Source organism: Mus caroli, unplaced genomic scaffold, assembly GCF_978045245.1.
Source record: "Mus caroli unplaced genomic scaffold, Mus_caroli_1 scaffold_4, whole genome shotgun sequence".
NCBI lineage: Eukaryota > Metazoa > Chordata > Mammalia > Rodentia > Muridae > Mus > Mus caroli.
The window spans coordinates 23,941,483-23,956,377 of record NW_028227259.1 but is presented as its reverse complement, the minus strand read 5'-3'; the positions used below and the strand labels follow the sequence as shown (position 1 = coordinate 23,956,377).

At 47.3% G+C, this 14,895-nt stretch overlaps 1 protein-coding gene across 1 annotated transcript in view; it reads left to right on the top strand.

Annotated features, from left to right (window-relative positions):
* Positions 1 to 13,777, top strand: part of Xrcc2 (X-ray repair cross complementing 2) — a 41,220-nt gene extending 27,443 nt beyond the window's left edge. The window contains exon 4 of the mRNA XM_085836528.1: positions 13,703 to 13,777. Coding sequence (XP_085692654.1) covers positions 13,703 to 13,752 — 50 coding nt within the window. The 3' untranslated portion in view covers positions 13,753 to 13,777. The remainder of the gene's footprint in view (positions 1 to 13,702) is intronic.
* The last annotated feature ends 1,118 nt before the right edge of the window (positions 13,778 to 14,895 follow it).

Sequence of the window (14,895 nt, the reverse complement as noted above, 5' to 3'; positions counted from 1 at the left end):
TCCCCATGAAATTTTAATCTAATTTACTATACTACTACTTTGATCATGTTTTATTGGCTTTTGCCAAATCACATATTTGCAACAAATGTGTACATATAAGTTTAAATTTGAGACAGTTTTCCCCTGTGATCTCACAGCACCAAGTAGTTAATAATTAATTTAAAAAGCTCTGAGGTTGAGTGGTGGATGTAGCTCAGTTGGTAGAGCATCTGCCTAGCATGCATTAAGCCCTGGGTTCTAGTCTTCCATAAGCATGTGTTACACACTGGAGGTGGGACACGGGGACATCAGGAGCTCAGTGTCATCCTGGGTTCTATAAGACGTTCAGGAGCAGCTTGGGATGCGTGAGCCCCTGTCTCCAGTGCAGAAACATTGTGATTGCATCACGACTGCTGAATGCAACCTAAAGGTTTGGGTTGTTGATGAAAATAGATGTGATGGTTGGTTTTGATTGCTAACTTGGTAAGATTTGGAATCCTAGAATTTGGAAGAATTTAGAATCACCTCAGAGCTATACCTTGGATGTATCTATCAGGATGTTTCCAGAGAGTTTTAACTGAAAGGGGTGAACTCCCCCCAGATGTGGGCAACGCATGGACCGATGTGCCAGACTAGATTGAAAAAAAACAAAAACAAAAAAAAAAACAAAAAGAGAGAGAGGGCTGGTTCCAGGAGCATCCATTCCTCACCAGCCCCTGGCTGACGCTCTTCATGAAGGACTAGTCCTTCAAACCGTAAACCCAAACAAACCTTTCTTCCCTTGTGTTGATTTTTGTTGGGCTTTGGTCACAAAGGTGAGACAGTAACTCCTACACATTGGACCAAAACATGCGGCCACTGGTGTGACTGCCTGGCTGTGGCCTCTGAGCTTGTTTTTTAGGGGCATTTTGACAGATTCTTACCAAGGGCTAGGAAATAGAATACCATCAGTCTAGATTAACAGGCTGTTCTGATGGGGAACAAACGCCCAGGATGCCAGGAGAAATGCAGCCGGTGAATTCCCAGCTCAGGAGGAGGCCAAGGAGTCCGTGAGCTCCCCCAGGAACTGGACCAGAGGCCACAGGTGTTGCACTCTGCCAGAACGTGAGCACTCAAGTGAGGCCATATTCAAAGATGAGGGATGAATTTGTTTGGGGGAGGAAATTCCATGACAGCACAGTATGGAGGTGGTGGTATGGTCCCTGCTTGAGCTTTCCAGGTCTACAGAGAGCAGCAGGTGGAGCAAAAAGAGGAGGGAAATCTGTAATGCCCAGGAAAGGAGAGTAAGCTTCGAGTGGGAGACAGGGCAGAGGCAGACCAAGTACTGGGAGCCTAGGAAAGGCCACCACCCATGTAAGTGTGCACACTCATCCAAACGGGGCAGAGATCCAGCTCAAAGAACCACTGAAGCTGTCTCTGCTTAAAAGCAACTGCTTCTGGATGTGTCCCCAGGTTCAGCCACCAAAGCACACTAAGGCCTTTCTAGCCATGGTGGGTGAGAGTTAGAACACATCTGAAGCTGGCAACGGGACGTCCCAGCCCCATCCACACGGTGCTGGGTTTGCAAGTTAGGGAGTCATGAGGTTTGCAAGCTTCTAGAAAGCCTTTGCGGCTGGGACAGATCCAGCAGGGCTACTTTGCCATCTGCTGAAGGGGTTGCGCCTAGCTGAGGCTCAGAAGAGCTGTCTCCCTTCTCTCTTGCACCCCCACTTCACACTTCACACATTGCTCACATGGAAGGGTCATGTGTTATTTTTCTGGATGACATGGATCAGGACAACTCATATGTAAACATTTCTTCATACAGCTATGTTTAACTCCTTAGATTAAATTCCCAGAACTGTTACTGCTACTTAAGCTCATTTTAGTCAGGCACAGCCTCACATGTCTGTAATCTCAATACTTGGGAGGGAAGATAAGGAGGTGATACAAAGTCCAGCCTAGACCGGGCTACACAATGACACCCTGTCTTAAATAAACAAACCAAGACCATCTTTTTCCAACTTGTAAATAATTATGTATTATATTCTGTTAATGCATGTTAACTGCAGGCATTTTAAAGAAAAATTTAAATGATATTAACTCTATTGTTACATCTTCTTTCAGGTTTTCTTTTTATTAGATATTTTCTTCCTTTACATTTCAAATGCTATCCTCAAAGTCCCCTATACCTTCCCCCCTGCCCTGCTACCCTACCTACTCACTCCCACTTCTTGGCCCTGTACTGGGGCATATAAAGTTTGCTAGACCAAGGGGCCTCTCTTCCCAATGATGGCCGACTAGGCCATCTTCTGATATATATGCAGCTAGAGACATGAGCCCTGGGGGTACTGGTTAGTTCATATTGTTGTTCCACCTATAGGGTTGCAGACCCCTTCAGCTCTTGGGTATTTTCTCTAGCTCCTACATTGGGGGCCCTGTGTTCCATCCTATAGATGACTGTGAGCATCCACTTCTGTATTTGCCAGGCACTGGCAAAGCCTCACAGGCTATATCAGGGTCATTTCAGCAAAATCTTGCTGGAGTATGCAGTAGTGTCTGTTGGTGGCTGATTATGGGATGGACCCCTGAGTGGGGCAGTCTCTGGATGGTTCAACCTTTCATCTTAGCTCCACACTTTGTCTCTGCAACTCCTTCCATGGATATTTTATTCCCTATTTTAGGGAGGAATGAAGTAGCCATGAGTTGATCTTCCTTCTTGATTTTCTTGTGTTTTGGAAGTTGTACCTTGGCTTTTCTAGGTTTCTGAGCTAATATCCACTTATCAGTGAGTGCATATCAAGTGACTTCTTTTGTGATTGGGTTACCTCACTCAGGATGATATTCTCCAGATACATCCATTTGCCCAAGAATTTCATAAATTCTTCTTTCAGGTTTTCTTAAGCATTATAATGGTTTAAGCCATTTCGAGAGTGTTAGAGAGAGCGAACATGCTCTCATACCCACGCTCAGTCATCAGCACCCACACAGGCAGCTCACAACTACCTGATACTCCAGCCCTAGGGGGTTTCATGCCTCTGCCCTCCACAGCGACCCCCCCCACACCAATCCACACACAGCCACAGAATTAAAAATAACTCCTTTAGACTCATTAAAAACAATTATTCCACTGACTGTTTCCAGAATTTCTCATAAGAGGACAAAACAATAGGTCAAGTGTAGTTCTGTCATATTCTGACAGGACATTAGCTGTTTGGTGTAGGAATGCTAACTTCTCTGTGCTAATTTACTCAATGTTTCAGGAAGCTTTGTACTAGCCTGGAATTATATCAATGTTAAATATGAAAGCAGCCTGAAAGTACTCACACACGGATGGACTCACACACACACACACACACACACACACACCACAGATGATAGTAAGTAATTTCTGAAATATTATATCGTTTGTGGTAGCTTGAAAGAAAATGGCCCCCATAAACTAGTAGAGAGTGGCACTATTAGGAGGTGTGGCCTTGTTGGAGTGGGTGTGGCCTTGTTGGAGTGGGTGTGGCCTTATGGAGGAAGTATGTCACTTAGGGTGGGCTTGGAGGTCTCAGATGCTTAAGCTGGTCCCAGTGTCTAGTTCCTCCCTTCTTGCTGCCTGCAGATCAGGATGTAGAACTCTCAATACCATGTACCATGTCTCCAGTACCATGTCTGCCTGCAGGCTGCCATGCTTCCTACCATGATAATGGACTGAATCCCTGAAACTGTAAGTCCGCCCCAATTAAATGTTTTCCTTTATAAGAGTTGCCTTGGTCATGGTATTTCCTTACAGCAATAAAATTCTGACTAAGACAAAGCTGCTGAGTTGGTATACATCATACCTAGCTTGCCCCAGGCCTTGAATTCAATCTCCAACACAGCATAAAGCAAGTTCAGCAAGCAGCACACTCCTGCAACCCCACACTCCTGCAACCCCACACTCCTGCAACCCCACACACCTGCAACCCCACACTCCTGCAACCCCACACTCCTGCAACCCCACACACCTGCAACCCCACACTCCTGCAACCCCACACTCCTGCAACCCCACACACCTGCAACCCCACACTCCTGCAACCCCACACTCCTGCAGCCCCACACTCCTGCAACCCCACACACCTGCAACCCCACACTCCTGCAGCCCCACACTCCTGCAACCCCACACACCTGCAACCCCACACTCCGGAGGCAGAAGTGAGGAGAACAAGCCAAGCCAACCTAGGTTATGTGAATCTCAGTGGTAAATAAAAAATAAAGTATTAAAAAACAAACGGAACACCTCAGTCTGTCACATCTTATAATTTAGCATGCATTTTTCTACCTCAATGGAATCATTTTGAGAAAAATATCTGACATCATGATGTTCTTCATCTATTTGCAGTCATTCTCTTAAGGGTGATTTCCAGTCAGACCTGTATATAGTCCTAGACCCAATTGGCATGTCCCTTTCTCCAAAGAGCTGTTGCTGGCTTCCCCTAACTCAAGCCTGGCCCAGTCATCTTTCCTGTGTCCCCTGTGAGCACTTGGGTTTGCATACAAATTTTCTTGTATTAAATGTTGGGCCTGCAAGATGGTTTAACAGCCAAGCCTGATTCCCTGAGTTCGATCCTCAGGGCCCAACTCCGTCACTCTGACTTCCATACATGGATGGTAGGTCACACCTACACACACACAAACTAACTATATAATATGAAAAAAATCTTAATGTTCACAGGTTGGAGAGTTGGCTTAGTGGTTAATAGTACTTGCTCTTGCAAAAGACCTGGATTCAATTCTCAAAACCACAGATGCCATCTATAACTCCAGTTCTAGGGATCCAAAACTCTCTTCTGGCCTCTGGGCACTGCATTCATGTGATGACAGATATGCATGCAGGCAAAACACCCATACACATAAGACTGAATATAAATAATTAGCTGGGCATGGTGACACATGCTTTTAATCCCAGCACTCAGGAGGCTGAGGAAGCCAGATCCCTATTAATTTGAGGTCAGCCATGGTATAGACCAGTTCCAAGACAGCCAAGGCTTCATAATAAGACCCTATCTCAAAGAAAGAAAGAAAGAAAGAAAGAAAGAAAGAAAGAAAGAAAGAAAGAAAGAAAGAAAGAAAGAAAGAAAGAAAGAAAGAAAGAAAGAAAGAAAAAGGAAAATCCCCACAAAATTATTCTTTTACCCTTACTTCGACTTTTGCTTCCAAGCCAGGTTGCTGCTAAACAGTAGCAAAACATGCTACTGTTACAATGTGCCTAGCCTAGCTGTTTCTAAATCTCCACTTCTTTATTTTCCCTCTTTCACTACCGGGTATTTATTCTGTTGGCAATCTAGAAAAGGTTGGGCCAGAGAGCTTTGCTTGATAGTTTTAGATAATCCATCTGCCAGCAGTGTTGATTAGGCCTTCCCTCTATAGGAAGAGCACACCCCAGAGGGCATAATGAACCAGGACAATATGGGGAGTGGGGAGCACACCTCCATGTCATTTCCTGGCCAAAGCCGTGAGGGAAGGACCCCCGGTGAGGCAATGAGACTAATTCACTAGCATCTCCCCAGGTAAGCAGAGAAAGCTCCCATGCCTTGATCAGCTTAGCAGCGTCCAAGTGTGCATGGCTTTCTTTATGTGGTGGCTAATGCCTGAGTGGGACAGTGACGGATCTAGACCTCAGACCCAAATCCCAGATACCCCAAACTCACGAGAAAACATTTCTAAGGGAGCGACCATGAGAGCGACTATCTCCCTCAGGACTGAAAATCATGGGTTCTATGATTGTATTTAACTTAGTCTACTGAGCTGTTCAAGGCTGAATCCGGGCACTTGAGAGGTAGAGGCATGAGGCCCTGGTACTCAGGCTCATCCCCAGGTACAGAGCAAGTTCAAGGCCAGCCTCAGCTATCTGAGACCCTACTCAATAAACAAAACTAAATAAATGGCCTGGCTCAAATCCTTCATGTCCTTTGAGGCCTCTCTGATCCTCCTTGACAGAGCTAACCCCTGCAAACTTAACAGCATCCTCCATTTGAGACTTGTGTACTCACTTGGCTAACCTCCCAGTTAGTTCCCAGAGAACTAGTTTTCAATCCTATACTTTTATAGCTTGCACTGAGTTTGTTGCTTTGTTGCATAGGAGGCTCTCAGTCATTCGTGGCTGTTGGCTGGAGAGTTAGGAAGCAGATTGTTTCTGGCCAGCGACACTGTTCGATTGCCCTGAGATCACGAGGGTGGGGTTCTCTGTGTACGTGCCTGCGTGTGTGCAAGCCGCAGTTTTCAGCCGTCCACGCCCACAATTGTTGTTTTCCCCGTGCTCAATGTTGTGCTCAGCTTTGTAGCTGCATGTGTTTAGCAGAGCGCTTCTGGAACTATTCTAAATGTTCAATGTGCCATTTAAATTGGACTCATCTAATGAAGAGCAGGGTGCGGAGAGAAAGAACAAACCTGGTTTCGTATGAAAACATGCATTTCACATTTGGGTGAGTGAGAGGCTTATTAAAGCAACATGTCCTACTCTTCATGCTAAAATCTAATAAGGCCTATTAAATTAAAGTATTAGAGGCCAGGGCTATGACTCAGTGCTGGAGCACTTGCCCGGCGTGCTGGGGGCCCTGGGTTCTATCCTCCAGGGAAGCTGGCAAGGCGGTGCGTGGTGGGCGGCACACCGTGGAACTTCAGCACTGAAGGACAAGTCCAACACGATATCTGGGACCACTTCCTCTCTCCAGGCTAGCCTGTCTCCCAGTTATAGAAACTAAGGGTAAAATACACATCTTCGTTTATGTAACACGTGTCTTGGAACCTGGCTCAGAAGAATATAATAAATAGCCCTTGACTGAGTAGTTAAAGTCGTTGTGACCTAACACAGACCAGAAGGGATTGCTTTGCTACGTGACCATAAATCCCGATCCAGATACTTCCTAGGACAAAGTACTCATGACCACGTGGGCACTTGGGGTTCAGGTCTTGCTGTTTTGCAGCAATAGTTCTAAGCTCAGTGGCCGTGCAAATGAGCCCGGGTTCCTGCTCAAATGCACACGGCTTAGCTTCACACCCAGGACCTGGGACTATGCCTTTCTTCCAGGCTCCTGAACGGTGCTCTGGAATTAGTCTGATGGCTCCTAAAGATCCCACGGGGAATGTGGTGCCCCAGACTCTGAGGCTGCTCTGTGATCTATTCTAGAGATGCCTCTTTATTTCTGTACTAGCCCACAGAGCTGCTATTTTACCACACAAAATAGGACTCAGCCACCTTCCTTTAGAACAAATGAGGTATTGTAATGGACAAGCAGATCGCCATTAGAAAGGGGATTCTTAGGTTCTCTGCAGAAACAAATTCACCTCATTTGAAATGATCAAACAAGGGGCTGGAGACTCTGCTCTTGCAGAAGACCCAAGTTGGCAAGGAGTACTCACGTGGGAAGGCTCATCATGGCCACCCGCTAACTCCAGCTCCAGGAGCTCCAGCGCCCTCTTCTGGCCTCTGCCAGCACCTGCACACATGCATACATACCACACGTGCTCATCCATAATTAAAAATAAAAAAGAAACACGTGCTCATCCATAATTAAAAATAAAAAAAAAACTAGTCAAACCAGTAAGCATCGGTTTTTCATCCTCACTTCACAGACAAGGGTTTCCAGGGCCTCTGGGAGACTTCACTGCATTTCTGCAGCAAGAAACATTCTCCTTTCTGAAGTTTGCAAGTGTGAATTTAATTCAGAGCCTACAGGTGAGAGCTAAACCTAAGCACACCATGTTAGGGAGAACACTTGGCCACATGAAGTAGGCAGTGTTCTCTCAGATGTTGAAAAGCCACATCATAAGGCTTGGTAGGGTGGTGTGCACCTTTAATCACAGTGTTCCGGAGACAGAAGCAGGCAGATCTCTGAGCTTGAGGCAAGCCTGGTCTACATAGTTAGTTCCAAGCCATCACGCACTACTACATGATAAGACCCTGTCTCAATCAAGAAAACACAAATTGACCTCAGGAAAGGGCTAGAGTATATAGGTTAGAAAGACCAGCACAGGGGCTCTGTCTATGTGCTATGGGGAAGCCCTCATCCCTGCTGGGTAAAGACTGCAGTGTGACTCACAGACACCCAGAAATAACCCTTCACCTATGCTTCATTAGGAAGCCCAGTGAATTCATTGGTTGCCCAGAATGAATTTTTGGGAGGTATGGGGGACCTGGGAAGGAATTTTTTTAACACTTGTCTTCAGTTAAATGTCGAGGAGTGCTGTGCCAGGTTTTAAAATGTTGAGTTTTGAAGTTGCCCTCTAGGTAGGAAGAATGAAACCCTTTAAGCATGTCCAGCACTCCTCCCCTCCCCTCCCCTCCCCTCCCCTCCCCTCCCCTCCCCTCCCCTCTCCTCTCCTTCCCCCCTCCCCCCTCCCATCCCCTCCCCTCCCCCCTCCCCCCTCCCCCCTCCCACACTCCCCCCCTCCCCTCCCCTCTCCTCTCCTCTCTCTCTCTCTCTCTCTCTCTCTGTATATGTGTGTGTGTGTGTGTGTGTGTGTGTGTGTGTGTGTGTTCCTGTGGTGAGGTGCACCTGTGTGTGGTGGAGGCAAGAACTCATTTGTTTATATGTTTTCCCTAAGAGAAAAGCAGGGTCTCTCCCTTGGACTCACTATTTAGCCTGGGCTGCCTGGCTAGAGAGGCATCCTCTATCTCTGCCTCCAATGCTGGAATTATAATCACACACTACCTTGCCCAGCTTTTTAATAAGAGTTCTAGGATCTGAATTCAGGTCCTCTTCATCCTTGGCCCCAACCAATTTTTTATACAAGGTATTACACTGTAGTCCAAGCTGGCCTGAAACTTACTGTGTGGCCCAGTCTTGCCTCAGATTTGTGGAGATCATCCTGCCTCAGCCTCTCAAGGATCTGTGTATGTGTGTACATGGTGTGTATGTGTGTACATGTATATAAATGGTGTGTGTACATGTGTATACATGGTGAGAAAGAGAGAAGCATGTGTACATGATGTGTGTGTGTCTGTATGTGTGCATTCCTGTGTGCATGTGGCAACATACATGCCATAGCACTTGTGTGCAGATCCAAGGACCACCCTCCATCTTGTTTGAGATAGGTCGTTTTCAAGCTGGCCCCAGATCTTCTGAGGAACCTCCTTCTCCAGACTCCCATCTCCCCACAGCAGCACTGGGATTGCAAATGCTCTTCCCTCAGCTTCTCTGTGGGCTCCGAGATTAGAACTCAGGTCCCACACTTGCACAGCAAGAGCCTTTATTCACTGAGCTGTCCCCTGCTGGTCCCTCTTGTAATATTGTTTACCATCAGTACTTCAGTCTGGTGTCACTTGTCCTCACAGGGTGGGTGGAGCATTTTCAAATCTAGAATCCTATTTACTGCAAAAGAAAGCATGGCTTTTGGTTGTTGTTTTCATTTCTTTTTGTATGTGCATGAGTGTTCTACCTGCATGTGTGTATATGCATATATATGCATGTGTGTGTGTGTTTGTATGCATATAGGTGCCATGTTTGTGCCTGGTGAGAGAAGAGGTTGTCAGATTCCCTGGAACTGGAGTTAAGGATGGCTGCGAGACACAATGTAGATGCTAGCAATGGAACTTTGGCCCTCTGCCCCAGCGACAAGTGCTCCTAACCACCAAGCCATCACTCTAGTCTGAAACTATGGCTTTTAAGATTCTGTGTTCATTAGATAAATCTACAAGACTTGATAAGGAAACTGGAATCAGTGCTGAGCAAAAAAATAGTTGGGGAGTGTGCCCCACCATGGAGAGTGAAAAATAGTCAGGGAATTGTGCTCCCCAAGGAAAGTGAAAGGCTAGGAGCCCTTCAGCCCCCTGAGTCACCCTGCCGCACTGCCAGAGCTCTGAGATGCAGGGGCTTCCTGTAAAGCGAGGTCCATGGTTTCTGAACTCTGAGGTTCTGGGTGTTCAGGATTCGCCCACACTAACTGTGTGAAACTAAAGCACAAGAGTAGACATAGTAAGTCTAAGCAGTCCATCCTGTGCCACCCACTTGATTTTCCTTCACCACTCAAGCCTAGATCCTCCCAGGAAGGGAAGGCCTGTGCCCATGTCAGGGAAGGCCTAGCAGAGGTGCACTTCCATAAGGCCTGTGTGCATGTCTGTAGGGCATTTTCTTAATTGCTATCTGAGGGGGGGGGTGGGCTTGGTGGGCCGGCTCTGGATGAGAACAGTAGCTGAGCAAGCAGGGAGAGCAAGCCAGTAAGCAGAGTCCTCTGTGCTCTCTGCCTCCAGGTTCCTGCCTTGGCTTCTGTCCTGGATGGTTGTCTGTCACCTTGACACAAGCTGGGGTCATCTGAGAAGAGGGAGCCTCAGTTGAGGAAATGTCTCTACCACACTGGCCTGTGGGCAAGTGTGCATGGCATTTTCATGATTGGTGTGGAGAACTCGGTGGCCTTGGTTTGTGTATGAACGCAGGCTGAGCAAGCCATAGAAGGCAAGCCGGTCCTCCTCTATGGCCTGTCCATGAGCTCCTGCCTTGACTTCCCTCCAGGATGGACTATAAACTGTCAGCTTTGAGTCTCAGATAAAGAGCACAGATAAAGATGGAACAATTACCTTTCAGGTACCGGGCACCTTTGCTGTTGCTGCTCCGCCAGTCCCAGGGTTCCGCTGGGGAAATAAAAGAGTTACACCTTGTTTGCAGGAAATTCACGTTGGAAGCAGATGAGAAGGAAAATGTAGGAAGTGGCAGGGTGAAAAGAGCAGTGCTGGTTTCTAGACTTGGCCAATGACATGAAGAAGTAGCTGACAAGAGGAAAGCGGACTGTGGCTCGTGGTTAAAGGGGGTCCCATCCACCACAATGAGGAAGGCACAGTGCAGGCACCACGCAGCACTGGCGAAGCAGCCTGGAAATCTGGCTAGCACTTAGCCCCTGTCGCTACCTGTGTGCTGGGGTTACAGCGCTTACTTCTATGCCTACTTGTTTAGGTTTTGTATTGTTGTTGTTGCTGTTGTTATATGTGACAGGCTCTACCTTCTCAAAGTTCTAAAAGCACCCCCCCAAAAAAAAAAAAAACAAAAAAACAGTGGCACAGACTGGAAACAGGCATTTCAAACACACTGGTCCATGGGGAACCTTTAATATTCAAACTACAGCTAGAAGGAGGGAGGAATTGAGTTGCTGGCAAGTTTTTCTCCTGAGGGCTTCCTGAGGTTTGTCACTTTGCTTCCACTTGCACATCCTCAGTCCAGCTCAGCCAGAAGGTGGTAGGATGGGTAGGAGCTCTCTCCCACACACCTTCCAGTCACAACCAGGGACAGCCCTCCAGGGAGTCCAGGGAGGTCCCTGCAACACCTTCAGGGCATTACAAGTCCAAATTGGACAGTACTAACTTGGGGTAAGTACACATTAACAAACATTTTAACAAAAATTACATGTTTTTGGTTTTGTTTGTTTGTTTGTTTGTTTGTTTGTTTGTTTTGAGACAGGGTTTCTCTGTGTCGCCCTGGCTGTCTGGGAACTCACTCTGTAGGCCAGGTTGTCCTCGAACTCAGAAATCCGCCTGCCTCTGCCTCCCGAGTGCTGGCAAAAATTACGTTTAATGAGGCTGGGTATGGTGGTACACACCTGTAACTCTAGTATATAGGCTGGGACAGGAAGATCAAGAGTTCAAGGCCAGCCTGGGCTCCACAAGGCCCTGTCTCAGGAGGGGGAGGGGTATGGTACTGCTGTGCCATCTTTCTCCCTGCCACATTCCAGCACTCAGGAGCTGAGGCAAAAGGATTACTGCAAGTTTAAGGACAAAAACTCTGTAAAGGAACAGGAGCTGGAGAGATGGCTCAGCAGTTAAGAGCACTGGCTACTCTTCCAGAGGACCCAGGTCGTTTCCAGCACCCACATGATGGCTCACAACTGTCTATAACTCCAGTCCCAGGGAATCTGATGCCCTCTTTTGGCCTCTGCACAGACATATGACAAAAATACCAAAAATAAACACATAAAATGTTAAACTAAGTGGGCTAAGGGAAGGCAGGTCACTGTGTCATTTGGGGGCAAAAACAGGCTTCTTTATTCAAGCCCTAATCGGGGAGACGAAAGGGGAACCTCGAGAGTGTTACACAGTTTGGTTTCCAGCAAAGCTGGCAGGGTGGGTGCAGCTGGAATCGTGCCATGTAGGAGCCTAGTTAACTGGTGCATGAATCCTCCACACACTCTCAGGAGGCAGCCTCACTGCCTGCCCAGGCTTTCCCTAATGGATTTCCATCTCTATCGATTGGGGACTTAGATGCTGGCTAGCAATTAGTCCTAATCAGGCAGCAGGATTTTCCTAGGAGGCTGCCAGCTAGCCTAATTGCTGGCAGCTGTGGGAAAGCCCAGCTCCCAGGGACAAAATGTTAACCCCCAGCTTCCCAGGCCTCGCCTAGACTTGACCTAACAGAATTCCTCCAAGTGTGTGACTCTCCATGATGAAAAGAGACATACACCACCCTGCCCCCCTGAGATCGGGAACACTTCACAGAAAACCAAAACAAGATTAGGGAAAAGTTACATGACGGAGATTCTCAAAACTTCAAATAACTGCAATAGTTACAATGAGTTATTGATCTCATTCTCCACACACTCTTCTTCCCATCTCCGTGTGTGTGTGTGTGTGTGTGTGTGTGTGTGTGTGTGTGTGTGAGTGTGTGTGAGTGTGTGTGTGAGAGAGAGAGAGCCGTGTGTGTGTGTGAGTGTGTGTGTGTGTGTGAGTGTGTGTGTGTGAGAGAGAGAGCCGTGTGTGTGTGAGTGTGTGTGTGTGTGTGTGAGTGTGTGTGTGTGAGAGAGCCGTGTGTGTGTGAGTGTGTGTGTTTGTGTGTGTGAGTGTGTGTGTGTGAGTGTGTGTGAGTGTGTGTGTGTGTGAGTGTGTGTGTGTGTGTGTGAGAGAGAGAGCCGTGTGTGAGTGTGTGTGTGTGTGAGAGAGAGAGAGAGAGCCATGTGTGTGTGTGTGTGTGTGTGTGAGAGAGAGAGAGAGAGAGAGAGAGAGAGAGAGAGAGAGCCGTGTGTGTTTGTGTGGGTGCTGTGCACGTACAAGCCTTTCCTCCAATCTCCTGCACCTCCTTTTCTTCTTTTTTTCTTTTTGCGACAGGGTCTCCTAATGAACCAGAGCTGCCAGGCCAGCGAGCCCTGGTGCCCCTGTCGCTACCTGTGTGCTGGGGTAACAGGCGCTTACTTCTATGCCTACTCGTTTAGGTTTTGTGTTGTTGTTGCTGTTGTTGTTGAATTTTTAAGACAGGGTTTCTCCGTGTAACTCTGGCTGCCCTGGAACTCGCTCTGTAGACCAGGCTGACCTGCGAACTCACAGAAATCCCTGCCTCTGCCTCCCAAGTGCTGGGATTACAAGTGTGTGCTACCACTGCCTGGCTAGGTTTTGGATTTTGATTTGTTGTTTTGTTTGTTTGTTTGAGACAAGGTCTCTCTCACTGTGTCCCTGGCTGGCCTGGAACTCTCTATGTAGGCCTTGAACTCAGATCACCTGCCTCTTCCTCCACAGCACTGGACTAAAAGAGTTCACCACCTTACCTAGCCCCATGCCTGGCTTTTATATGAATGTTGGGGATTTGAACTCAGGTCCTCAATCTTATGAACTAAGCTATTCACTCCTGAAAAAGCAGCCCCTGTATTCCTTTCCCCACCCCCTCAGCCAAAGAGTAAACCCAGGACCTTGTAAATACCCGACAGCCATTCTACTGCTGACACCTCCAACTTATCTGTTGTAGGTTTTGTTGTTGTTGTTGTTTTAGTGAAAGATCTTAACATTTTTTTTTTATTTCAGTAGCTCTTTCGTGTCACTTCTGGAGGCAGCGTCTCTCACTTGAACCCTACTAAGCTCAATGGCTCTTACTCTAGCCAGCCACCTTGCTCCTGGGATCCCGTGTCCATCTTCTGAACCATCGATGGAGTCACAGGCAGGCTGCCATGCCATGCCAACCTGGCACTTCTGTGGGTTCTGGGGTGGGGGGTGAAAACCAGTAGTCACACACAGACATGGCAAGCACTGCCCACTGAGCTTTACAGATCTCCAGCATATATGTTCTTGTTTATTTTGGCATGTATGAGGGGTGTACATGCCCCAGCACATGTGTGGTGAGAGGTATATGCTTATGGAGGTCAGAGAACAACTTGAAGGCCGGGTGTCTTTCTACTCTGTGGTGTTTGGGAGTCAGTCTCAAGCCGTCGGGCAGCGGATGTCTTTGCTCTCAGAGCCACTGCACACACCTCTGCCTTGAAAGTGTCCACGCAAATCCTAGACAATGCTATTTTACTTAGAAGTTCTTTTTAGTGCATATGGTTCACGATATTTTTAAAAGTATAACCGCAATGCTTGTGCTACACTCATTTTTATTTTTGTTGGTTTGCATCAGGATCTAACCAAGCTCCTGCTAGTTTTAGTCTGTGTGGAAAAGTGCTCATTCTATTGAAGTCTAGCTTCACAGTCTTCCTTTGTGTGTTCCTTCATCTTCATATTTGAATAAGACGGACTGTCACCACACTGAAGTACCTGAGGCTGGGCAACTTATTAAAAAAACACAGGTTTGTGTTTGTTTAGCTTCTGGTCTTGGGGCCTAACAGTGCTGTACTGGCTGATTTTGTGTCAACTTGACACAGGCTGGAGTTTTCACAGAGAAAGAAGCTTCAGTTGGGGAAGTGCCTCCACGAGATCCAGCTGTAAGGCATTTTCTCAATTAGCGATCAAAGGGGAAGGTCCTCTTGTGGGTGAGGCCATCCCTTGGCTGGTAGTCCTAGGTTCTATAAGAGAGCAGGCTGAGCAAGCCAGTGGAGGCACAGTAAAGAACATCCCTCCATGGCCTCTGCGTCAGCTCCTGCTTCCTGACCTGCTTGAGTTCCAGTCCTGGCTTCCTTGGTGATGAACAGCAGTGTGGAAGTGTAAGCTGAATAAACCCTTTCCTCCACAACTTGTTTCTTGGTCCTGATTGGTTTTTGTGGGGTTTTTTTTTTTGGGTGGGGGGG